The sequence below is a fragment of the Cupressus sempervirens genome, chromosome 3 (genome assembly GCF_028749045.1).
Source record: "Cupressus sempervirens isolate cs-2001-9-10 chromosome 3, ASM2874904v1, whole genome shotgun sequence".
In the NCBI taxonomy this organism is placed as follows: domain Eukaryota; kingdom Viridiplantae; phylum Streptophyta; class Pinopsida; order Cupressales; family Cupressaceae; genus Cupressus; species Cupressus sempervirens.
Window position 1 is genome coordinate 1,117,297,697 of NC_143120.1, and position 26,898 is coordinate 1,117,324,594.

The following is a 26,898-nucleotide window of genomic DNA, read 5'->3' on the forward strand; positions in this document are numbered from 1 at the left end:
ATAACTGAAGCCTCTTGGGCATCGCACCAACTAAAATAAATAAGCCACATATATCAAGTAAAATTAAACTTCCAATCTGCGACCTTTCATGAGTCCCATATGAATAATTGAAGTCTCTTGGGCATCCCACCAACTAAAATAAATCCACCACATATATCAAGTAAAATTAAACTTCCAATCACTGGATTATGTGCATCACAGCCAACCACCAATGGGAGGTCTTTAATCCCCTAAGATAAATCAAGCTGAACAATTTAAACTCAAGCATCAGACTTGAAGAAATCCTCAAACAACTCACAAACAAAAATCCAGTTGATCCACAAAAGCCTCGGTGAATTTCAGAACTTTATATGCAAATTTTGTACTTGAGAATTGAGCTAAACTGTCTAATTGAAGCTTCAAATAAAAGTGTAACTCCAAATGTAAAAGTGTAACTCCAAATGAGCTAAACTATCTAATTGAAGCTTCAAATAAAAGTGCAACTCTTAGTATGTAACCTACAGACACAAATTGACTTTATTTATCAAAAAATTAATATGACTGAAACCAAAATAACTTGATGTTTTAATAATTTTTGTCTTCATTTCATTGAATGAAACGAGTGCCCCGGATCCCAAAGTAGACTTCCAACTTGGGCAACCTAGAAAGAAGCAACCCTGTCTTTTTAGTTTCCTTCATTAAAAAACAATTCCCTTAACCACAGCCTGCAGCTGCCTATAAATATAGCTTAAAATTGCTTTTAAATGTACTAAAGAACTCACCTAAAATAACTTCGTAATATCGTCCAAAATTAAGACAGAAGCTGTGCCTACAAACATTCTACGCTATCGCCTAAAAACATTACAAAAACTAATAATAATAGCCATTATTTTCAGTACCCGGCGGAGAAGATAAATAAAATATAATATAATGTGATTTTTTAATATGCTGTTCTGCTGCATTCAGAACAGAACATAATCTGAGCAACTCGATATTGACTTTCTATACACTTAGAAAGTGTGCTATTTGCATGGGAATGTTCAGATACAATTGTACCATGGCAACTGTATCTAAGGTACACCCAGATTACTTTATATCAGATATGTTCAACTAATGTTAGATGGTTGTCGGTCTTAGCCTATCAATAATATGCACGGTACGTGTCATGCTTGGCCACTACTTGCTGTATTGTTTTATCCACCATAAAGAGTCAATAATGAGATCATACAACAAAGTAGTTGTCACTAAGTCGTCGAAAAGAGCGATTGCCACACTTTAGACTTAGTTTAAATCCTACACAAGATCTCCTGGACGAAGCTTCCTTATATAATGCATACAGTACAGACTATCAATAAATAAACTCGTAACAGTTCCTATAACTCAACAAATTACCTCGATGCACTAGCGAAAAACCAATGTCATGGATATCGATAAGTATACATTCCTTTGCCTAAAAACCCAGGCTTCAAGTTGTAGATGGTATCACATATCCACTGGGCCCAACAAAAAACTTTTCCAGTGCATAATATTTTGAGATTAAAAAAATTTTAAAGCCATTCCAACACATTTTAATTGAACATGTGTGATATTGGCCCACCATAAACTCAGCACATTTAATATTCTCTTGTTATGTTGAACCCTTTAGAGATTAAGTTTTAAGAATATGGCCTTACATTACAGGTCACCGTTGCTTTCTTTGTGACCCGCATAACTAAAAACTTTATAATGCAAAAGTCTGGCAGCTTCTAACAGGATAAGCACTTGTTTTATCACCCAACATTCAAGATAACAAAAGATGCTAAGTGGCCATGGGTCCACTGGTGAAGTTGCTCGCGAAGAGCCCACAAATCATCCATTCTTGCCTTGATACCTTGGTACGTTGGTGCAAAGGCCCAATAACTCAAAAGCGAAAATAAAATACAGATGCGCACAAGAAATGCAATGCAAATGAACTATACAACCTATGAATATAGAATAGGGTCCAACCTCTACATAATACAAATAGAGGCTTTTGGTGAGCAATGGAGATTAAACTAGAATCATGATTGTACAAAAACGCCTGCTGCCATTGGAGTCATTGCATTGTTTCCCTTTTGTATTTTCTTTGAAGAGGCTAATTTTTCATTCTCTCTCTTTGAATTCTTGTAGGGTGTCACAGCTTTGAGCTGTTCCTTTCTTGGGTTGCTAACTGTTTTACCATTGTTTTCTACAGCTGAATCTGGTTGAGAACATCTAACGGACTTAAGCTTGATCTCTCTGATATCCATATTATTTTCTTGCATTTGCTCATTTGGCCCATCAAATTGGAAATTGGGTACACTTATATTGACATTTAGTTTGAGGCCATCTAAAACCTGCAAACCTTCAGTATCACAGATAGCTTTGGTGTTGGCATCTTGAACCTTATTGACTGGAGAAAATGATTCCTTTAACAGACCAGCTTGAACATCCACTTCTGCAATCAAATCTTGCCCATCTAAAGATTTGGCACCATTTTCTTCTTCAGGGAACTCACATGCTTGCAGAGGTATATTTTCTCTACCATTCGAAAATTGTACAATCTCACTATTCTCAAATGAGGACTCAGCCTCAATGTGTTCTTCAACAGCTTCAATTTTTTGTGGAATTGCATTACAGTCACCGGTTGTGCTGACAGATAAGTCATTTGATATGGTGCTTGTAACAAATTCCTCAGCTGATCCATCGGCAATTCCCTTATCCGGACTATTTGTAATTCCTTGTTTTTCACCAAGGTTCATTGCATTTGACTTTGGCATAATATAGTTTTCAGAGTACATTTTGTCCAATGATCTTGTGACAGATCCCTTTCCATTCTCATCTTTATTCCCAAACTTATTTGGGTTCTCTTCTAGTTGAATTTGCAAGCTACCACTGCTTGTTTTCTCATCTAGACTAAAACGACTTTTCCTGCCAGCTTGGCATGCTTTGCTTTCATATTCTACACCTGAATAGCTTTTTCTTCGTCCCAGCTTAGGTGACTTCGCTCTAGTTGGAGGTATCTGCATAGAATAAAAATAAGTCATCAGGAATTCAATAGATAGCATCACTCCTATTTGCCAAAGAAAACTTCAAAGAAGTAAGTTTGTAGAGTAAAACTAAAAAGAGAAGCAGAAAGAAACAGAAATATACTAACCATAAACCTTACAATAAAAATAATCCATATCTCTATGTCTCAAATGCTGGATAGAGAAAGAATCTTGCGCATAGGACACCATTTATCCCTAGGCTCCAGCTTGTCACTCAATTCTCCTCCCCTTGGTTTTCAACTGCTACCTGCCTTCCTAGTAAGCCTACAAACTAGCCCTAAGTGATCTTACTCGCTTCCAGCCCCACTAATATTTGTCCCTTTTCTCTGCTTTTCCCTTTTTAACACAAAAATCAAACTGATGTTTTTTTCTCCTGAGATATGCATTTTCTTTCTAACATCATCCATCTTGTTATTTCCACATTATTGTGCCCAGTTTAATTTCCTGCCCCTGATCTACAAGCAATTCTTAGACCTAATAGTTTGGTGACAGACAGCCGATTTTCTGAGTTCCCATAGGCTAATTGGTTACGATAAGAGTACTCCAAAGCTCTTGGAGAACACAGTTACAATCTCTCATGGTTTCTATTATTGACAAAGAGCTTAGTTGGCATGGGTTGCAGTGACACTTTCAGATGTGTCTACAAACTCTTGGGGTGTTCTCCATACTTTTTGGAGAGCACAACTATTTTTAGTAAGTCTCGGAGTTGGCACAAAATTTTCATCCCACCGCTTCATTACATCATGGCATGAACAAAATTGGATTTTGAAGCCTTTTCAGTGCTTTCGCAACTTGGTTAGAATATTTAAAGATACACTTCAGTTTATAAGGAAAAACTTGTGAGGCGGAAAAGCACATGGATGAAGCAAAATGACAAATGGATGCGAAAATGGGATATCAACATCCAAATTTGCCCGGATAACATTATAGAAATAAAAAAGTTTGTCAATGAAAAATTTCGCAATATTTTGTGGACAAGACGCATAGGGCGAAAAAAATCTTATTACATTAAAGAATTTAATCCCACTTCTAGTCATGATGAAAAGGCCTATATAAGAGCACCTATTAATTGGAAAGCAAAAATGTTGATGGCACAACTTCGAACTAGTTCACATCAGTTGCGATGTGAAACTGGTCGGTGGCAAGTTCCAAAGGAAGAGTGGGCAGACAGAACATGTTTATTTTGTAATATGGGAATAGTTGAGACAGAGCAGCACTTTGTCAAAGACTGCCTAGCTTACAATGACATCAGATCTGGTTATACAAAAATACTGCAGAACAAGGACTTCAACTATTTATTCGAGGAAGATCAAGTGAAGAGAGCAGCGGATTTCATTACCAAACTTCAGAGAAGGAGAGACAAGTTAACCGAAACTTTACAACTGACTAGTTCCACTCCTGACTCGGGAGGGTGATTGCATGGATCCCATAGACTACTTTAGTCTCGTGGACGTCATTAAAATCTATCATATCATATCATATCAATGATAAGATATTTAATTCAGTGTTATATTTTATAAAACGTATTTTGTCCTCTCAAAAGGGATGCCTAGGGGAAGAAGTGGGGATGGACATGAAAAGGGAGGTTGAGCGGAGTCATTTTGGATATTAAGATTTGATACTGAAATGTTGTCGAATTGGACCAACTTCCACGATCTTTTGAGAACAAAAGCCTTGTTTAGATTTCTAGTTTCAAATTTGAGAGATAATCCCTAACTAGATGATGTGGTTTCATTCAGGAGTCACCAATATGCAGATTAGAGCTTCAAATTTTGGGGTTTTTAGCCATGAATGTTGCTGATGTTTTCTAAGTTACAAATGTTTTTGGGGTTTGATTTTTTATTTCATGCAGCATTGTTTGGAGACTTTAGTAGGCAATTTGGAGGAACTAAGGCTGGCCATACCTCTGCCTATAGGAAGTCTCTTGGTGAGCAAATTTGGGGTGATATCTCTATGTTTTAATTTCTATTATGACATTTTGAGGTGCCATTGTGCTATGCATTTGCAAACTTGGGGTTTGGCTGTTTATTTCTTGTCGTGTTGTTTAGAGAGCTTCATAGGCAATTTGGAGACATTTATGGCTCGCCATACTTCTGCCCATAGCATAAGGTACATATCTTGATGAGCAACTTTGGGATAGAATCTTTATGTTTTAACTTCCATAGTGACATTCTGAGGCACCATTGTGTTATGCATTTCAAGACATGCACTTTGGTTGAAGTATGACCCAATACCTTGTGGATGTGCCATCAGCCATTCAGCTGTTGACACCAAGTGTGAAACCCTTGGTCCAAGCGCTTCGTTTTGAGGTGATTTATGTGGTTATTGGGAGTCACGTAAATCTTTGGATCATTCTACCACTTGTAAGTTGTGAATATGTGTAATGTCCCCATCTTTTTCGCAACTAAATGGAGTTCCTAGCCTTCACGTTCTCCAAAGGCTAAGTGGAGCATAAGAGGAAATTAAATTAATTTCCTATAATTAAATAAATTAAAAATTAAAAGGTGACTTTAAATTTAATTTAATTAATTAATTATTGTATTACAAGGGAGAAGCTTCTAGAGTGTGTATTAGTTATTGGAAAGGGGGAAGCCTCTAGTAATTCAATTTTTTAGAAGCACAATTAATTATTGTATTGCAAGGAAGGAGTTTCTAGAGAGTGCATTAATTATTGGAAGGGGGAACCTTCTAGTACTTGCAATTAATTAATATTTGATTTTCTTCTAGAAGGGTGTAGGGAAAGTATAAATAGAGGGGGGAGCTTCATTGTTTAGCATCGGATGATGGTGAATTGCATTTGATAGGAACTTGGATGTACAGTTTTATTCTTGACATTAAAGGATGTTCATCCTCTCTTGTGACATTCTAGATGCCATTCCCTTGGGGTTTGGCCTTTGGAATTCATTGCTATCAACTCATTAACAGGTAGCTTGGACGCATTTCCAGCCACAGGCCGATTGGATGTAATTCGTGAGTTGAATAGTTTGTTATGTATTTGATGATGCTGGAGTAATTAGCAAGTTGCTATGTATTTAATTTTATTAGTTTGAGAACTAATAATATTTCAGCAGTAGTCCAATTTTCTGTTTGCATGAATTCCTTTGTTTATGTTCATGTTATGTGGTTTAAATCTATGCAAAGACATCACAATCTCTTTCAGTAATTGGTTTAGTTTCTTGAGCATTACCAGGGTGCCCATTGTAGTGGTACCGGAGCTATAAGTCCTGCCATCCTGTAGAGATCTTAAGCATTTATATTTGAGCATGCGACAAGGGCTTTATAATTTCCGCAATACCAGAGCAACACAAAGTTGGAGTTCAGACTTGCCGAATGAACAGGGTAGTTCATCCGTGCAGAGGGACATACAATCTAGTCATATAGACACGGAGGAGATATTCTTTGAACAAGACAGCAGTATGGGTGACCGAGATGATAGGAATACAGGATTAGATGGAGGCAGGAATACCGGTCCAAATCAAGAAAATGTAATGTTTAGGTTACTGGATACATTAGAGGAGGGGCAAGGGATGCAACAGGAGCAAAATAGGTGAATGGATATGATGCAACAGGAGCAGAATAGGTGAATGGATATGATGTTGCAGCTAATGGCTAGATAGATGGGCATCAATATTAATCCAAGTGATGCCAACAATGGAAACAACAATAATAGGGGCAATAATAATGGAGGCCGAGGCAACATTAATGGTAATAATGGACATGACAACAATGGGAATGAGGCTGATAACTTTAGACATGTTGCACGCCCAGCTCGAACAATCAGCTCAAGACCTCTTCTACCCACCTTCCCACCCAGAGATCCAATTCAGCCGATTAATGAACCGCAAATTATGGAGTTACAGGATCAGTTCAGGAGGGATTGGGAGGCTAGTGGACCGGAGTTTCAGGTGGACATTTCTCTCAGAGATTACATGGACTTTAGGATGAGACACATGCCTAGATCAAGAGGAAGAAGTCAAAACCTTGAGCTGAGAAATAAAGTTGGGAAACTTTCTTTACCTTATTATGATGCTTCAGGGAAGATGACCGCACGAGCTTGGGTGCAGAAGATGGATACATACTTGCAGCTGAATCCTATGCCTAAGGAGGATGCTATAAAGTATGTGGCTATTCACTTGGATGGATCGGCACATGAGTGGTGGCACCATGGCATGGTAACCTTGGGACATAATCAGAGCACATCTTATGAGGAGTTCACTAAGAAGCTCATAGAGAGATTTGATACCAGGAATCCCGAATTACAATTTAAGGAGCTGGCACAACTCAAGCAGTGGGGATCAGTTGACATGTATATCAATGAGTTTCAAAGGTTAATTGTGTTGGTCACAGATATTTCAAAGAGGTTAGTAGTGTTGTTTATGGATGGACTCTCAAAACCCTTGCGAGGTTGAGTCAAGGGGCATGACCCAGCTATGTTGCAAGAGGCCACTAAAAAGGCTCGTGACTTAGCACCACCTTCATTTAGAAGCAGATTTCAGCATAGGGATTCTTATATGAAAAAGGACAAGGAGAAGGACAAAAAAACTTTTCACAAGGATGCTCAGCCAAAAAGAGATAAGTTGGATGATGACACCTTAAATGATTTAAGAAAGAAGTTATGTTTTCATTTCAGAAAGCCTTGGGATTTACTCATAAGTGTCCTCTCAAGGCTAAGGCAAATCAAATGGAGTATTTCTCAGTAGAGAAGTCACAGTCAGAGAGGGAGGATCAGCACTCTAATTCAGATGAGGATAGCACTACAGAGGAGAGCAACATTCTTGAGGATGAGAAGTCATTAGCATGATTAACAGAGGCTCAGATTTAAGGTCAGGGGTACTATCCAGAAAGTGATCTCACTCATTAACACTGGGGCTACACATAATTTTATAGATGCACAATTGGTAGCCAAGAGAGGTCTACAGATTGAGGAGCACGTTGGGTTTAGAGTCATGGTAGCTAATGGTGACAAACTACTATGCACTCGGAAGATATCTAACCTTCACATCAGGTTTAGAGATGGCTATGAGTTGGAGGATGAGTTCTATGTGGTAGACATGGGAGACTATGATGTCATCCTCGGCATGACATGGATGGCCTTGCTAGTAGAGTTCACACTTAACCCAGCAAAATTGGAGATGAGGTTTCAACATGAGGGAAGAACTGTTGCACTTAGAGGACTTTTAGATGGGAGTTGCAGAGTAGTTTCCCTAAGGAGAATGCAGAGACTTTTTCGGCATAATAATAGAGTGGGCAGCAAAATGTTTCACTATGCCAACTTCACAAGAGCCACAGGTGAAGAGTCATCCACTAGATATCCAGGAGATACTTGACAGGCACACTAAAGTATTTGGCAAGATTCTACATGAGGTTCTTCCTGACAGGGGGATAGAGCATGTTATTGAGCTCGAGGAGGGAGCCAAACCAGTTATGATTACTCCCTATCATCATCCTAAGAAACATAAGGATGAGATAGAGAAGGCAATTAAGGAGTTGTTGCAAATAGGGCATATTAGGCCTAGTAAGAGCCCCTTTGCTTCAGCAATAGCGTTGGTAAAGAAGAAGGATGGGACAATGCGCATGTGCATCGATTACAAGGCATTAAATAAGAAGACCATTAAGAACAGATATCCCATCCCACGGATAGATGAGTTAATTGATGAATTGCATGGTGCATGCTTTTTTTACGAAGATAGATTTACAGTCAGGGTATCATCGGATCAGGATGAGGGAGGAGGACATTGAGAAGACAGCTTTTCAATGTCACTATGGCCACTTCGAGTTTTTGGTTATGCCATTTGGGCTAACCAATGCCCCTGCTACGTTCCAGAGTTGCATGAATCAAGTATTCAGGGAGTAGCTTAGGAGATTTGTCTTGATTTTCTTTGATGACATTTTAGTCTTTAGTAAGACTTGGGAGGAGCATTTACAACATCTTGAGTTGGTGTTGTCCACTTTGGAGAAAGAGTCACTGTATGCCAAGGAATCTAAGTGTGAGTTTGGGATGACTAAGCTACTATACCTTGGGCACAGCATCAGCGCAGATGAAGTTCGGGTAGATCCTGAAAAGATTAGGGCTATTGTTGATTGGCCTACTCTTACGAATCTTACACAGCTTAAGAAATTCCTTGGTCTCTGCGGGTTTTACAGGAGATTTGTTAAGGGATTTTCACAGATCGCTGCACCCTTGATAGACCTTACTAGGAAAGGGACCTTTAGATGGACAAAGGCAGCTTAGAGAAGCTTCGATCATTTCAAGAAGGTGATGTCATCATGTCCAATACTAGCTCTACTAGACTTCACGAAGCCATTTGAGCTTCATTGTGATGCGTCAAGAGATGGGATTGGGGCAATCTTGATGCAAGAGAAGCATCCCACAGTTTTTGAGAGCAGGAAGCTCTATGGAGTGCAGAGGAGCTATTCCATCTATGATTAGGAAATGTTGGCTATTATGCATGCATTGGCTAAGTTTCGGCCCTACCTAGTTGGGGGAAAGTTTGTTATCAAAACTGATCACAACAGCATCAAATACTTCATGAGCCAGCATGATTTGAATGATAGACAACAGAAATGGATTACAAAGTTATAGGCCTATGACTTTGACATTGAGTTTGTCAAAGGTAAGAATGTGGTGGCAGATGCTTTATCCAGAAGACCTCATATTTGTGCTCTAGTTGAGATTACAGGAGATTGGAGAAATAAGATCACAGAAGAGTATGTGAGGGACACTTGGGCTTCTAGAGTAATTGCAAGCACCATACATGATGATCGTTACATGGTGATGGACGGATTGATTAAGTTCTAGGGTAGGATATTTTTTATTCCTTCATCACAGTTTAGGGAAGTAATATTGAAGGCATTTCACAATGCACCTACAGCTAGACATCCAGGGGTCTTTAAGACCTACAAGCAGATCCATGAACAGTTCACATGGAAAGGGCTGAAGGATGATGTTCAGAAGCATGCCAAGGAGTGTGTAGTTTGTCAGCAGAATAAGGGAGAACACACATATCCTAGAGGGGTGTTACAACCTTTGCCCATTTCAGATAGGAAATAGGAAAGTATTTCTATGGACTTCATCACTGGGTTACCATGAGTACAGGGGAAAGATTGCATCTATGTGATTGTTGACCGGCTAATGAAGTTTGCTCACTTCTTTGCTATTCCATCCACTTACACAGCAACACAGGTGGCCGATCTTTTCCTCAACGAGATATTTAGGTTACATGGGCTACCTAGTTTTATTGTTAGTGATCGAGATAGTAAATTTATGAGTACTTTTTGGCAGGAATTGTATAGGTTGTGTGGTACAAATCTCACACCTAGCACTAGTTATCATCCACAGACAGATGGGCAGACAAAGATTGTGAATAAATGGGTGGAAGGATATCTGAGGAACTATGTGACCGCACAACAAAGGGCTTGGGTCAAATGGCTACATATGGGAGAGTACTGTTATAACACCACTTATAATATGCCCATCAAAATGGCTCCATTCATGGCACTGTACGGTTATGAAGCACCTAGTTTAATGGATCTGGTTTTGGGGGATAGTAGAGTGCCCAAAGCAAAACACTTCTTGTAGGAAAGTCAAGATATTTTAAGGGTGCTCAAGGAGAATATACAAGCCCAAAATCAGCAGAAATTGTATGTTGACCAACATCGGATAGAGCGCAGCTTCGAGGTTGGGGATATGGTTTACTTGAGGCTACAACCATACAAACAGTCATCACTCAAGAAGAGCGGAGCAAAGAAGTTGAAGCCTAGGTTTTATGGCCCCTATAGAGTGATTCGCAAGGTGGGTGAGGTTGCTTACGAGATTGAGCTTCTAGAGGGCAGTTAGGTGCATAATGTGTTTCATGTGTCAAGGCTTAAGAAAGCCATCGGCCAAAGAGTTGTGCCTTCTGCAGAATTGCCACCATTAGATGAGGAGGGAAAGCTCGTACTGATCCCTGAGGCTATTCTGGATACTAGGGAAAGGACTCTGCAAAACAGGTTGATTAAAGAATATTTAGTCAAATGGAGATATCTACCAAAGGAAGATGCTACTTGGGAGAGTAAGCAAGTGCTACAAAAACAGGACTGAGATTGCTTGAGGACAAGCAATTTCAAAGAGGGCGGATTGTAATGTCCCCATCTTTTGAGCAACTAAGTGGAGTTCTTAGCCTTCACATTCTCCAAAGGCTAAGTGAAGCATAAGAGGAAATTAAATTAATTTCCTATAAAGTCATTAAATAAATTAAAAATTAAAAGGTAACTTTATATTTAATTAATTAAATTAATTATTGTATTACAAGGGAGAAGCTTCTAGAGTGTGTATTAATTATTGGAAAGGGGGAAGCCTCTAGTAATTTAATTTTCTAAAATCACAATTAATTATTGTATTGCAAAGGAGGAGTTTCTAGAGAGTGCATTAATTATTGGAAGGGAGAAGCTTCTACTTGCAATTAATTAATATTTGATTTCCTTCTAGAAGGGTGTAGGGAAAGTATAAATGGAGGTGGGAGCTCCATTGTTTAGCATCGGATGATGGTGAATTGCATTTGATAGGAACTTGAATGTACAGTTTTGTTCTTGGCATTAGAGGATGTTCATCCTCTCTTGTGACATTCTAGACATCATTCCCTTGGGGTTTGGCCTTCGGAATTCATTGCTATCAACTCATTAACAGGTAGCTTGAACGCATTTCCAGCCACAGGCCGATTGGATGTAATTAGTGAGTTGAATAGTTTGTTATGTATTTGATGATTTTGGAGTAATTAGCGAGTTGCTATGTATTTAATTTTATTAGTTTGAGAACTAATAATATTTCAGCAGTAGTCTAATTTTCCATTTGCATGAATTCCTTTGTTTATGTTCATGTTATGTGGTTTAAATCTATGCAAAGACATTAAAATCTCTATTAGTAGTTGGTTCAGTTATTGGGCATTTCTAGCGTGCCTATTACAATATGGGATTTAGTGTTGTGTTGAGCTGTTGGATAGTTATCGAGAGTGTTGTACAGTCTGACCTTATCTGTATCAGACCCTGGATGATTAGTATTTTTGGTTGTTGGGGAGTTATTTCAACTGTATTTAGGTATTTGGTGAAGTCTTTTGCAATGGGTGTGTTTCCAAGAGATAGTGCAGCAGAGTTTGGTGAGACTGGTACACTATTACAGTCAAACCCACCCTAAAAAGCCCCTGTTCCAGCAAGGAATGAAGTGTGCAGACCATTAATATCTCGTAATTTCTTCTCTTCAAGGCATTTCCTTTGTTGGGCATCAAGTTGTTTTGAAATCATTGTTGCTTGGCATCATCTTGAGTTGTTGTCATCCATACCAGCATTTATTATAAGCAACGAAGAATCAGACCCACAACAATCATTGTAATCACTTATCCAAGGTCCTTGTTAATAAAGTAATTAATATTACGTTAATAATCATTTAGGCATTTTGTTTAATATTTAGTCTTTTAGGTACTTTCTAACTTCTCAGTTAGTTGTTTTAGTCTAAGTTACTGATTTGGATGTGGATTCTGAAGCGGATGCGGGAAGCGGATATGGGATGAGGGATTGTTTTTTAGGGGGCGATGCAGATGCATATATACATATATATATACACACACACATATATATACATATATGTAATATATATATTATATATACATATATGTAGTATATATATATAGATATGATATATATGTATACATATGATATATATGTATACATATGATATATATATATATATATAGATGGATAGACAAACAGATAGATAGACACTATGTATACGCAACAAAATGAGATAAGTAATTTCAGTCTTGTATTCTTACCTTTTGTTGCCCAAGTTCCAATCTATCTTTTTGCTTTAGGGTTCGAGTCAAGTCAAAAGACAATGTCTTCAGTCTAAGTCTAGATTGCCTTAGGGTGACCTTTCTTCTCATTCCTTTGAGCTAACCTAATACGAGAAATCATGTGAGCAATGCATCAGTCCAAAGCTAGGTGATTAGGGTTTTGAGAGGGTTTGTTATGTGTTTCCTTAATGAGAAGAAGGTATGGATGTTTCTAATGATTCATATTTCTTGTTCATAAACATGTCGAAGACAAAGACTCATGTTGAGAAATGGTTCTTCATGAAAGCATTTCTAAATCTCTGAGAGTTTCTAACTTCATGGTCAAAGGTTTATATCTAAAAGAAAGATACATTTAAAGAAATCATAGATATATATAGGGCAAATGCAGCAGAGAACATTGAAGATTATGGCTAAAGGTTGACATGTGGATCACAAGCACAAGATAGATGCAAGACTAATTGTTTTAAATACAGAACGGATGTTCAAAATGCAGAAATAAGAACATGATCAAAGGTGGCGAAGACCAAAGTTGGAATCAATCACATCTAATTGTCCACATCACCAAGTTGAAAAGTCAATTGAACAAAAGAACACATGCTATTGGCTAGTCAAAAAGTCCAAATGCTTACCTGTTAGATCAGGTCCCATTCAAATATTAAATGAAAGTTGGATGCCTTCGACTGTCAAATCAAAGAAGATTGGCGTTCATCACTTTGTCACATTTTGAAGTTGCACAAAGTTTACATAACGCGAGAAAGCGACAACATGACACGTGTACACCAGGAGACCCATTCTATTCCACACAGTATAGTCCACTCATGAAGTTCTACAGGGTACAGATAAGTCAATGTCAGATCCTCCATGCAATGAAGTGATGCCACATGTATGCTAGGATGTACCTAGTTGTAAAGGTGGACCTGCGCTGCAAAATAAAGAGACGTAATGTTGTTTTATATCCACCGTCAGATTGAGATGGATCCACCGTTGTCACTATCTCGCTATAAAAAGTTGCTCGACCGTTATTCTATGCGTCAGAGCGACAATTCAACACGTGTACAAGGAGGGACCCGCGATGGAAACTATAAAGGAAAGTCTCAACATTTAAAATCACGATCATTGATTTAACATCGACGGTCAGAATTTGAAAATGCAATGACCGTTGGAATACGAAATAAGTACTATGGCGTGAAATAGCAGAAAATAAAAGAAACAGTGATTTTCCACAACGTTTTCTGAGATCGCAAGGAGCTGAAACGTCATGGAGTGTTTCAGGAATATCTCTGATCCAAAATCATCGATGGAGAAGATGCCACTTGGTCATATTATTGGATAACATCATATTTTATCCTCATTTTATTTTCTATTTGTGATTGTTGCTCTACCAGAATTAAGAAATGACAACAAACTATAAATGTAACCTCATTTGATATTGAAAGGGTCGGCAAACTTGATGGTGAATTGGTCTGTAATTCCATTTATCCTATTTGCTTGTCATGATTTGTTGTCCATGCATAGATTAGTTCTGCATTAAGAGTTGAAGAACAATTATATGTGATCCTGTGATAATCAGGTGATTCCATTTCATTTTGATATTTGCAGTTGAGGTGATTCCATGTACTTTCTTCATATATGATTATGCTTCCTCTCTTGTTCATTTCATATCATGCTAGATAGTTTCATTGGGAATTGAAGGATAGATGTGTGTGAATCTATTAGTAACTTGTTGAATTCTATTTCATCCAAGCCTAATAGTCAAAGTAATTCCATTTGCTCCTTATGTGCATTTCTTCTTCTCTTCCTCCGTTGCATATAGATGGTTAATATTGCATCTAGAATAGAAGTAAGAGTCAGGAATCTCAAGATAATCTATTATAGTCATTCCATTGGGTGTGATAGGTTGTCCAAATCTATCTTGCTTGAATTGCTTGTGCCTACAAACAATTTTGTTATCCTTTACTGCTCTCCGATTAAGAGCTTATAACATCAAAACTTTTGATCTCATAAAAACATATTCATTGCATATCATTGCAGATCATAGGGAGCTGTACCTAATTAATTCAAAGGGCAATGATAGAATACATACACTGACCCGTTTGTTGATAAACATCCTTTTGTCTCTCCGAGTATTGGGTATCAAAGAGTCAAAATTATAAAATCTAATAGGAGAACAAAATGTTAACCAACACCTTCAAGATCAAAAGATGATCTACATTGTTTCTTTCAAGTATTTTGTTTAGATGCAAAACCCCTAGAAAGTTATTTGTACAAGGTACATAATCTGCAATCTGTTTACTTGTTTCAGATTTTAGGCATAGATTAATTTTTAAAAAATCTTGCGCTATAATTTGAAGAGAGAATTTCCTCTCACTATTTGTCACAACAATGGCAACTTAAAATGCTCTCAAACTTGAAAAGGTTTGCAAAATGCACTTTCATATAAGCTCAACTAGACAGCTGCCCAAAAGATATCCTTGCAAAAAAATCTATTGCAATTCAAAAGGAGCTGTGGAATCAATTTTGTAAGCCATTTTTAAACACTCATCATATAGTATTATTTGGTTGAAGTTTTCACCCACAAAGAGTTTCTCTGAGGCATCAATGCCTCATCGCTATTCAAATCTATTGTATCGCTCTTATCTTTCATTACATCTGTCTAATTATTTCACTCATTTTACTCATGATTTAAGCCTAATAGAACTATGCCATATGTTTAAAAAATATTTAAAAATGTATGTCTTTCTTTCTAGACAAGGAAGCCTGTGGATTCTCCCGGGTGTCCTATGGGTGCCATCCAAATGCCACTCACAAGCACCCGGATGCGTCTGGATGCCTGAAACAAGCATCTGTCCGCATCTGGGTGCCTGTGAGTGGCGTTGTCATCGGTAGAAATTGTGTATCGGCCGACAGGTCCCTTCGGAAAAGAAATTGTGTATCAGCCGACAGGACCCTTCGGAAAAGTTTATGTATCTGGCCGACGGACTCTTTCGGGAAGGTTCCTCGGAAAGTATTTATAACCCCTTCGGGAAGCATTGTAGGCATCATATCTTACCATGGAAGCATAATGTACTGTGGGCATATGCGAATAATAATAAGAATTTTGCTGGTTGCTGTTCATGTTCGTATTCTTTGTCTGTGTGCGTTTCTTAATTAATCTATGCGGTAAACAGCGTCCGGGTGGCAACCACACACACCCATCTGCCTCCAGCACCTGTCTGTATCCGCTTCCAAATCCAGCATCCAAGAGGCCGAATTGGTAACTTAGTTTTTAGTTCCTTTAGCACACTTGTATTTTCACTCTTAGTTGTTTCTCTTAATGAGGAGACTATGGCTCCATTTTGTTCTCACTCATTTACCAAATAATGAAATATTATAACATGGTACTAGAGCTTAGGTTGTTTTTGGTAGAAAAATTAAAAGTTTGTAGCTTCTTTACCTGGATTTTCTTTTCCAGAAGTTATTTTATCGTTTTCAACGAAAAAAACATGGGAATATTTTTGTGCTGTATTTTTAGATTATTGCAAAATGTCACATTCTTTTCTGCTTTTTCAGGGTGCTGAAGGTCACAGTTTTTCTTTTTTTTGCCTGCTCGTGTGTCTCTCTACACACACGTTTATTTTTTGTACATCCACTTTCAAGTTGGGTGTCGTTATCTGGAGTTTTCTGTGCCTGTGCAACTGAATTGAAGCCTCCTGCCCGTGTTCGTGTTTTTTTCACAAGCTGGATTGTCCTCATTTTGACAGGCCATTTTTTCATATCTGTGACATTTTTTGAGGGAACTTGTCTTTTTGCAAAAGTGCGGCCATTTTGGGGCAGGCCGAAAAGTTGGTGAAGGTTATGCCTTTTTTATTCCCTACTGCATCTTTTAGCCCTGTGACCTCGTAGGTTGGGGTTTCTGAAAACCTGTGTTGTTTTTGTGTTTGAGGATTTTCCAAAAGTGTTTTTGAGCAAACTGTTCACCAGTTTTTTTTTAAATTGCATGGTGGTATCAGGTGGGTGTCATTTTTCCTCTATTCGTGGAAGTTTTTTTTAATGTTGGTAACCTTTTTTCTGGTGTGTTTCTGCAAGCTTGAGACCAGACCGTTTTGTGGAGTGATTCTTTTTGTGGCAAATAGGGATCTCTATAAACCCGTGTATTTTTTTGGCTCAAGATTTAGGTTTTTGTGGAACCCATGACTAGGGCTTTTCTGTTGTTTGTGAGCTTTCACAAGGGTCTTTTAATTTGTAGGCTGCGTGCATTGAAATTTCAAATTTATGCTAAGGCTTTTACTGTTTTTTCCTCAGATACGAAGATTTGTATTATGAACAAATTTGCATTGGGATTTGTGACATGGATTGATTGATTTTGATCTCAATATCAGATTTCTTAAGCTTGTGCCAACCCTTTGCCAAAGGTATTGGCTTGGTTTTTTACAAGGAAAATTCAAAAAGTTAAAACAGATACTTTTGAAGCTCAAGTTTGCCTCCTTTTTTGTGCATAGGAAAAAAGGGGGGACGGCATCGTTGACCAACATCATATTGGAGGGTAACCAGTAATTCAACAGCCAAAACTCAATACTTGAAAGTAGAGGATGCTCTCAATTTTTCAGTACCGATACTTGGACCTGCTTGTTTTGGGTAACTCTACTCGCCCTACAGCAGCAGGCAAAGATCATGACAAGTTTGATGAATGTAACCAACAATTGATTATGTTTCTATAGTTATCTATCATTGATGAGATGCTTCTTGAAGTTCCATCTAGCAAGTCTGTTGTAGAGATTTGGGTACACTTTAAAAATCTCCATGAAACTACTGATAAAAGCTAACTTTTCTTTGTGAAGAATATGTTGTTCAATGTTTTCCCCTATGATGGATGAGAAGATGTCTCTATAGGAGCATTTTATGAAGATCAAGGATATATGTGATCAACTGGTGTTGTTATTAAGGCACTCGACATTACCTCCACTAATGCTCACTTAAAATTTGATGACTTGATCAATAAGCTATTGGAACAAGCTAGGTGTAGACAGCAGTTAGCACCAGTGACATGGTCAATGCGGAACAGGCATGTTTATGTTGACCTTACGTATTGTCATGTTTATGTTGACCTTACATATTGTCATGTTTATGTTGACCTTACATATTGTCAGAAAATTAAAACTACTGAAGTTGCTTATTAGCAAAATTCAACAATGATGAAGCAGTCAAATGCAAACAATGATAAGGTTACAATAAGTCATTGGAAAGATCAACCATCATGTTGAAGATCATAGCTGCAATAGAGATCTTTATCTCTGTTTTTAGAAATATGATTAGTTATAACCATTATGGTTATCTTCAGCTGAAGAAGTCATTGGTGATAAAATTGAGATAATATTAAACATAAAGGCCATACGTCATGCACAGAGGCATGCATTTGGAATATGAAGAGTCATGTTTTGGGGAAATTGAAGGGACCTTCGGTTGTAATGTGAAGAGTCTTTCTATTTGTTATATAAATCGCATCAAGCGAAAAGTATTGCACACTTGGACATTTATTGTCAATAAAAATAATATTTTTGGTTGTGTGGCTGGGTTTTTCCCTTCATCTCGAAGGGTTCTCCTAGTATAATCTTGAGTGTCTCTTGTATCTATTTTGTTCTTCCTAATTGTTGTTTATCTTTACTTCTGAGCACATCTTAACATGGTATCAGAGCCTAGTTAGAGAACAGCTTTTTGAGAAGTTTCTTTTGTTCTCTAGTGTGTATACATCTGTTGCAGATCATATAAGATTTTCTTTAGGAAATTTGTATGTCTGAAGTTTTGTAGCTGTCAGGGTGTTTTATCTCCCTATGTTGACCTGCTGAGAGTTATTTGAGATTCATCTGATTTAATGGACTGATTATATCTCTCTAGCAGCCATTCCTGTGTGTTATCAGTTTTTTAAATCTTGAGATTTCTCTTTATTGTTGTTGAAAGTTGAAATAAATAGTGCACAGATATGTTATTCTACCAGCATGAGAACTTTCTTTTATCAGAGCAAGCTCAAAGTTGGTTCCATTCAAGCTGCCTACTAAATATTCTTTGGTGAGCAGATATATTTTACCCGTGGATGTATTCGAGGAGTTGGGTTCTTCTCTTTTTCAAAATCTTTGTGAGATTTACAGTATAATTTGACTTGAACTGGCAATCTTGTGGCATGAATATTAGTTCCTTTAGAAAAGCATTGGGTTTGGCCTGGAGATTTACAGTTTATTAATATTGAGATGGTATACATTTGAGGAAGAAACTATTAATGTCATTTATTGTTTAAGATTGAAAAGATACTTGTCTAGCCTTGTGGACGATGTGCAGATGTTCGATATTGTGTTATTGCTGTGTGGCTTTTGAGATACAATGCAATAGAAATATGAAAGAAGGATAGTCATGAGATAGAGACTTGGGCCTTCCTAATTCTGTCGGTTCTTAATCTTCCAAAGAGCATAGGAAGAACCATGCTGGGCAGCCATGCTGAGAGTAGCAGGTCAGTTAGATGACAAAGACTTTTCAATATGTCCGGTTCATGCCCAAAACAAAGAAAGATAGTCACTAGAGACAATTGCATGCGTTGGACAATTCTGAATAGTGGGAATAGCCGGAGAAAATAAAAGAAAAGACAGGTGATCTTCAATGGAAACAAGTTGTGCAGATGGGTCATCTCCATACAGTTCTAAAGAAATATTCTCTAGTGAAAAATCTTTGCAGAAAGTAAAAGGGCTTGAATTGTCAAGAGAGGGCAATTGGTCAGATCTTACAGAGCAGGCACTCATCGACATACTCTTCAGGTTTAATTTGGAGGAGAGATGGAACAGCGCGTCCCCCATAGGATCTTCAAGGCTGCTGGCAAGTTTTGAGGCTTTTATTATTTTTCGTTATGATGAGATTACAGTGATATTGACAACCTCTGTTGTTTCTTGGTGACGCATATTCTTGCATTGAGTCTCAATGAGTTGTCATCTTCAGTTATGTGTAATTGCCTTACGAAATTTGGATGGTGTCTTGTAATAGACAACACCTGTTTTGTCTTGTTCACCTACTCAGAAAAGAATTAAAAAAGGGAGCCTGAGTTATATCAGTAAATTTGAAGACCCTTAGGCTGTAAGAGGTTCGTCTCTAATCCTAGGTCAATGGGGTTATTGCCCTACTCTTGAGACACTGCAGCTGCAGCTGTGTAATATGAGAAACAAACAGTATTACACCGGTGCAAGGGTGTGGTGGTGCAAGGGGGCATCTGTAGTCGGAATAAAGTAACTATTGTGTTTGGTACTTGTTAAAACTTAGTTGGGCTAGGTAGTTAGGAGGTGAGGGAATACGTCGGTTGGTTTTTCTCAACCCACCAACCCTTCTGTAAGTACTTGGAATATTGTCAATGTACTCATGATGTTTTTGGTATTAATAAAGAAACCATTTCCTCACCTACTGGTATTGTGGTATTAAAGGTACATTCTATATTTTACTTTATGTATATCTCAGTTGCATTATTTTGTATCACTTGCTTATTCCTATGAACTTAAGTCATATTTCCACTCTACAGCGTCAGGACAAGTTTCGGGTGCAAGAAAAAAGGGCCTCAATTTGGGGACGGTGGGGGGGATGGTGAGGGTGCGAAGGGGGGGAGGGAGGTTGCATAGTATACATATAGGACTGAAAATGCTAATTATGAAATGATACTTCAATATAACATATCAAATATAGTTGAATATAGAAAATTGAAATGCGATTCAGCACCATAAGTTCAAACTTGAAACTTGAAACTTCATAACCATTACTAATGACCATTGAACTTGAAAAAATTATAACTACTAAAACTTTTAAACATAATAGCAAAAACTTTACTTTTTTTTAAACTTTTCCAGCTAGTCTCTGGCCGCACCCTAGGCGCATTCCCGCACCCGGGACGCACCTGCGTCCCCACGTCCCACCCGAGTGCGTCGACCAGTGTGGCCGCATTTTGGCCATAGTTGAGGGACTTGGGTGCGTGACGTACCTGTATCCAGGACATACACGCACCCGATGCGGAGGGGATTTAGGGTGTGTGCGCGCACCTGGATTACATTGGAAACAAAGCAAGACAAGGCAAAAAGAAAGACAAGGCAATCATGCTTAGCAAGCTAAGTTCTTTCTTCATTTAAATTGGAACCTACATGTTTTATTTAGTTGAATTTCATTTGTTTTGAGATGCTTAAAAGCTAACTTTTCGTTTGTATCTAATACAAAACTTTCAAATTGAATAGAATTATTGGGTGGAATAAATTTTAAGTTTGTATGCATGATAAAGAGGATTATACTACAAACAAATAAGTATTCTAAGTAAAAATCATGAATTTTCTTTTGGGATAAGTGTTTGATTTTACGAGTTATTAATAATCTTTCTTCGTTGCATGAAGCAATGAGATGAAGATGTTGCTTTGATGTTACATATTTAGAGGGAGATGTTCAACCTCAAAGGGAGGATACTTCCATTATCTTATTGTGTGATAAAAGTAGTTATTGATTGAGAGGGAGTCCTTATGGAATCCCTGCCATTCTTATATATGTTGTTAATGTTTTGATATTGTAAAATTTGAGACTCTTGTTGGAACAAGTCTTAGTTGTGATTTTCCTTGTTGATTATGAGTTCTTATTCATGTGAATTAATTATAGTTGTAAGGACAGCCTTGAAAACTGTTTCACTTATGAAGAAAATTATAGTGAACATCATATAGAGCAAGTCCATAGTGTCATCATGTTGAGTGATTCCATGATGGGAGTTAGATGTCATGTTGAGAGAGTCCATGACAACATCACATTGAGAGAGTCCGTGATGTAAGCTGGTTGTGAACCTTGCAGGCTTGTCATGTTGAGAGATTCCATGACAGCATCATGTTGAAAGAGTCCGTGATGTAAAAACCTTGCACGCTTGCCATGTCAAAAGATTCCATGACAACATCACATTGAGAGAGACCGTGATGAAAGTTTGTTGTGATTCTTGCAAGTCCTTCATGTTGAGTTATTCCATGAATTATGTTATGCTGAGATAACATTTTTTATGAAAATCTATGTGATTAGAATTTATCATTGACATTTTTTTGTTGCAACTATGTGAGACTGCTATGTTAAAGATCTTTCTCTCACTAAGAGGGAGTGTTGGAGATCATAGCTGCGATAGACATCTTTATCTCTGAACATTTATGATCAATAAATGTGATATTTTTGGTTATGCACAAACAAAATTAGAGTGATGATCAAGTTGAACTGTCTAGAGGAGCCTCACCTCTAACATCAATGCCATTATGTTACTTACCGTATTATGTCTATTAGTGTTAACAATTTTCTCTACTCGTTTGTCATAAAGTTACAAACACATGAAGAGTTCCCTCATTTTCTATCAAGCATAAAATTTAAGAAAAGTTTTACTTCAACTCAACCATTTGGTCTTCTTTTGGTTTTTCGGAGTGTAAAAGCTAGGTATTGTTGTTTTATCTTACTTTGTTATTTTTACCTTGTTGATGGTCACCGCTATTTTTGTTCTATTGGATAAAGAAATATCAAATAGTATTTGTATTAAAAATATTAACATCTTTGATAATCTACCTTCACCCTTTGATTAGGGTTTTTAATATTTATTGTCAAAAATGGAATGAAATGCACTAATACATTTCATGGAAAATATGGTAATGTGTTTGTTCTCCTTTATCTATCTTATGGTTTTTAAGTTTGATGGGTTCATGACTCCATTGTATAATTAGGATTGTGGATGAAGGGTTTCAATATTTTGCTTAGTATCCATTAGTCATCTTTGTATGTTATTTTGGTGTTTCTTTGTATACACAACCTATATCGGGTATCACTTGGCATGATGTGTGTTAGTCCTTATTTTTGTTATAGAGTCACCATTTGGTCCACCTATAATTTTTAGTTCAATACATCAGTTGTTTACCGTACTGGTAAAGAAATCAACACACACAATGGAACACAAACACGAACAGCAAAATTATATTCGCATATGCCAGACATACATTATGCTTCATAATATCCGTAATAGTAGATGATTATTTACAATGATCCCAGACAAGATATAAATACTACTGCCGAACCTTCCCAAAGGAGTCCGTCGGCCACAACATTACATCCGTTACAAACTATTTACCTGTCGGCTACAAAATACAAAACACCGACAACAGTCAATCCGTCGGCTACAAAAACACCGCCGGAACCATCCAGTCGGTTGACACCATCCCCCCCAAAAAGAAAAATCGTCTCCGGACGACAACTACAAAATATCTGAAACAAATTAACAAACAAAATACATTAACAAAGTGACTACAACAAGAGAAATCCACTTCTGTCACATCACTTCCACATTCATCCCGTTACATCTGTAGCCTCTGCTAACACAATACTATCTCCTCAAGCTGACCTTGATAACCACTTGTGCTGCTTTCTCTGTTTTCAATTCTTCGGTACCCTGAGCCAAGTGTCGTTGCATTGCCTGCAACTGGATGATTAGCTCCTCCCGAGCTCTCTACGCATCCACCAAGATAGCCTCTTGGCCAACACCTACTCCCAATGCCTCTGGTACACAGAAAGTCCATGCCTGCAACAACTTCAACTCTTATCAACCGGTCAAACTCCCACGACTGATATCCGCAACGACTAGGGGTCCAAGGGGCAACGCCCCCGGCGAGGTCGAAGGGAAGCGCCCCTGCGGGGTCCTGGGGCAGCACCCCTCGCCGCCAAGACCAAATTAGCACTTCGAAACCCACACAAAATTGCACGGAGCACACCATCTTTGTCCTTTTCTACCGATTCTACACTCTTTCTGGCAACCACTGATGCTTCCCCTTCCCTTTGGCATTATCTATCACTCATTCTGAACAACTTGAATCTATCGTCGTTTTTTTTTTTTAAGCCATCAAACTAAATTCAATTCATGTTACAGGGCATCTGTACAACCCGAGACAGACTGCAACTCTTTAGCAGTTATCAACCCGTTGCCATTTCCATCGAAAACAGCAAAAGCATCTGCCAATTCTGGATCTTCCTCCCAATTAGCAGCCCCTCCTCCAACCTTACTAATATCCTCAAAAAATATCACAAACTCCTCACAATCCACATTGTCGTCACCATTTGCATCTACCTATTTAATGGCGGACAAAACCTCCTCTTCTCCGATCTTTAGCCCGAGCTTCTGAAGCGACTCCGCCATTTCCTACTGGCCTCCGAAGGTAGAGAAGAAGCTACGGAAGACAATGTCCAACAGAAAAAGGCAAGTCGCGAAAGGACAATCGCCCGCAAGAAGACACCAACGCCGCGGAAAGAGAAAATAATACTGCCTGCAGAAGATATAAGACAACCCCGCGGCAACCTCCCACGGACGGGTGCCCGTGGAGCACTTCCCGTGGACAAGTGCCTGCGGCTAGATGCCCGCGGAGCACCTCCCACAAACAGGTGCCCGTGGCCAGGTGCCTGCAGAGCACCTCCCGCGGATAGGTGCCCACGGACAGATGCCCGTAGAGCACCTCCCACGGACTTTTTCTTTTCTCTCTTTTTTTTTTTTCTTTTCAAAAATTTTTTTTTTTTTTTTTCAATTTTTTCTTTTTTTCTTTTTTCTTTTTTTTTTTTTGTGAACAGAAATAAAATTTAAAAAAAAAGCACCTCGACTTTGCCTCCAAGCGTCGCCATTTTGCAACAATGACGACAAGGGAATCATCTGATCATTCTGTGACGGCGACGGCAACAGCATCTTCCTGGCACGGTAGGATTCATTGACTGCGTGAGTTACCTCTTGCCCGTCCAATGTTCCCAACTTTACCACTCGATTGTCGCCGACCTCCCGAATCTAATATGGTCCAACCCATCTTGCCTTACACCTTTCTTGCTTGATTTCATTCCAACCATCATACTTGAGTACCAGCTGCCCTGACTGAAACCTATTGAGTTTGTCATGCCACGCCTTATGTCTGTTCTATGTCACCTCCGTCCCCCACTGTGCCTGCGATCATCGCACATCTAGCTTATTTCCTTGCTGTCAGTACCCTTCAAGTAACTTTATGATGCAATGCTTTCTTTTCCTCTTATGCGGTCCGTTCACCATGTACCGAATGGTGGGATCTTTCTTTTTACTGAGTTTGGACTGTATGTTCTTCCCCTCAGCTTCAGGCATAACCGCCTTTCCTTCTTTCGCTGCTCTGTATTCCTTCAGACACTCATTTTCCTCCTTTTTTCTCACCTTCATCGACCCTTAGCATATTACAACTCGGAAAGAGTTCATAGTCTTCTATTTGCCAATGGTAAAGCCCATTCACCGAGTCTAGGTTGATGCAGAGCCACACCTTGGAAAACTCAGGAGGAATCAGTCACTCAACTGAGTTTCTTCAAGGGGCATCTACAACCTTCAGGATCACACACTAAAATCAGATTCAATAAACAAAACTTTGAAAATAAATCCCCCCAAAAATTTCTTCTTGCTGCCTCTAGATAGACCCGTGAACAGACATGTATAACTTTTGAACCAGACAATATTTTCTCAATCCAACCGTTGATATTTTGCATAGCTAGGTTTCAAACAACATATAAAAATTTGAAAGAAATCCAACGGTGCATTTGGGAGATATTACCCATGCACTGAGACTAATTTTCTGCAAACATACCGAATTCAACCCAAAACTAAAACTTTTTAATCTTCTGCAAACTATCAACTTGTTTCCAGTGAGAAGATACGAAAAATCCGTTCAAAACTCAGACCATCGAAAGCTTGCACAAAAATTAAAAAAAACATTCCATATCTCTCCAAATTCGATTCGTGTCTTACATAGCCGACTGGCTCACCCTTAAAACTGACTTTCTTTTTCCTATTAAAGGATGTGAAACGTTTTCTCAGTGCATGGGTAATATCTCCCAAATGCACTGTTGGATTTCTCTCAAATTTTTATATGTTGTTTGAAACCTAGTTATGCAAAATATCAACGGTTGGATTGAGAAAATATTGTCTGGTTCAAAAATTATACATGTCTGTTCACGGGTCTATCTAGAGACAGCAAGAAGCAATGTTTTGCAGAAAAATGTACTCTGATGCGTGGTCAATATCTTGGGTTTGAATCACACACAATATATTATAACCACCCATTGTGATTTGAACCAACTGTTCTTATCATTATTATTATTATGAAAACACAACCAGAGATACCTTAGACTCAACTCATAAGACTCCTATAACCATCCACTAGATTCAAAACTTTGAAAATAAATCCTCCAAAAATTTTTGGTATCAGAGCCCAGCAAAAGGTTTGGGAAAAAGTAGTTGTGTATATGTTTGTGTGATTGTGAAAGATTGAGAGAAATATTCTAAGAAGAAGTCCAAGAGACTAGATAAGAAGAAAATAACCTAGCTGAGGAATGATGGGACAAGAAGAAGCAGCTTTATTGTATCTTTTTAGAAGGTATCGGCAGAGAAAGGATTCTAAACAGAAGGAGATAGAGGAAAAGAAGAAAAGAGAGAAAGAAGAAAGGAGAAAACAAAGAGAAGAGCTAAGCAAGATAGAAGAAGAGATAAACAATTTGAGAAAGAGACTTGAGGAGAATGACGCTAAGTTGAAAGAGAATAAAGCTAAGTTGAAAGAAGTGCAGCAAGAACACAAAGTGCAGCAACAAGAAGTGCAGCAAGTATCTCTTGACGAGAGCAATAACAAGACAAGCCCTATTGGATTTGAATGCAAACAATCTGTGGTTGGAATAGTAACATGTCCTTTGAAAATAGAGAAGAGTACAATGTTGGAAGGTACTCCTACGGAAAAGATTTTGGAGGCAACTGATGAAGCCTTAAATATGCATAATGAAGAAAAATGTCAAGAAGAATGGCATGAAGATGAAGCTAAGGAATGTGTAACAGCAAGTTCTAAAGAAGAATCTGATTTATGGGAAAAATTTGCAGCCATTGTGGGAGAATGGAAAAGGCATGGCGGTAGTATGGAAACTCAGCTTGAAGAAGAAAGGAAAGAGTGCAATACTGTTATTGTTCTTGAGCAAAGTTGTAATAAGAAAGAGATATTTGAAAGTGAGATTACTACAGAAGA

At 38.2% G+C, this 26,898-nt stretch overlaps 1 protein-coding gene across 1 annotated transcript in view; it reads right to left on the bottom strand.

Annotated features, from left to right (window-relative positions):
• Window positions 1–1,567: 1,567 nt before the first annotated feature.
• LOC149570713 (uncharacterized) overlaps window positions 1,568–26,898 on the bottom strand; it is a 41,559-nt gene continuing 16,228 nt past the window's right edge. Inside the window, exon 8 of the mRNA XM_089823245.1 lies at window positions 1,568–2,999. Within this exon, the coding sequence (XP_089679371.1) occupies window positions 2,019–2,999 (981 nt within the window). The 3' untranslated portion in view covers window positions 1,568–2,018. The remainder of the gene's footprint in view (window positions 3,000–26,898) is intronic.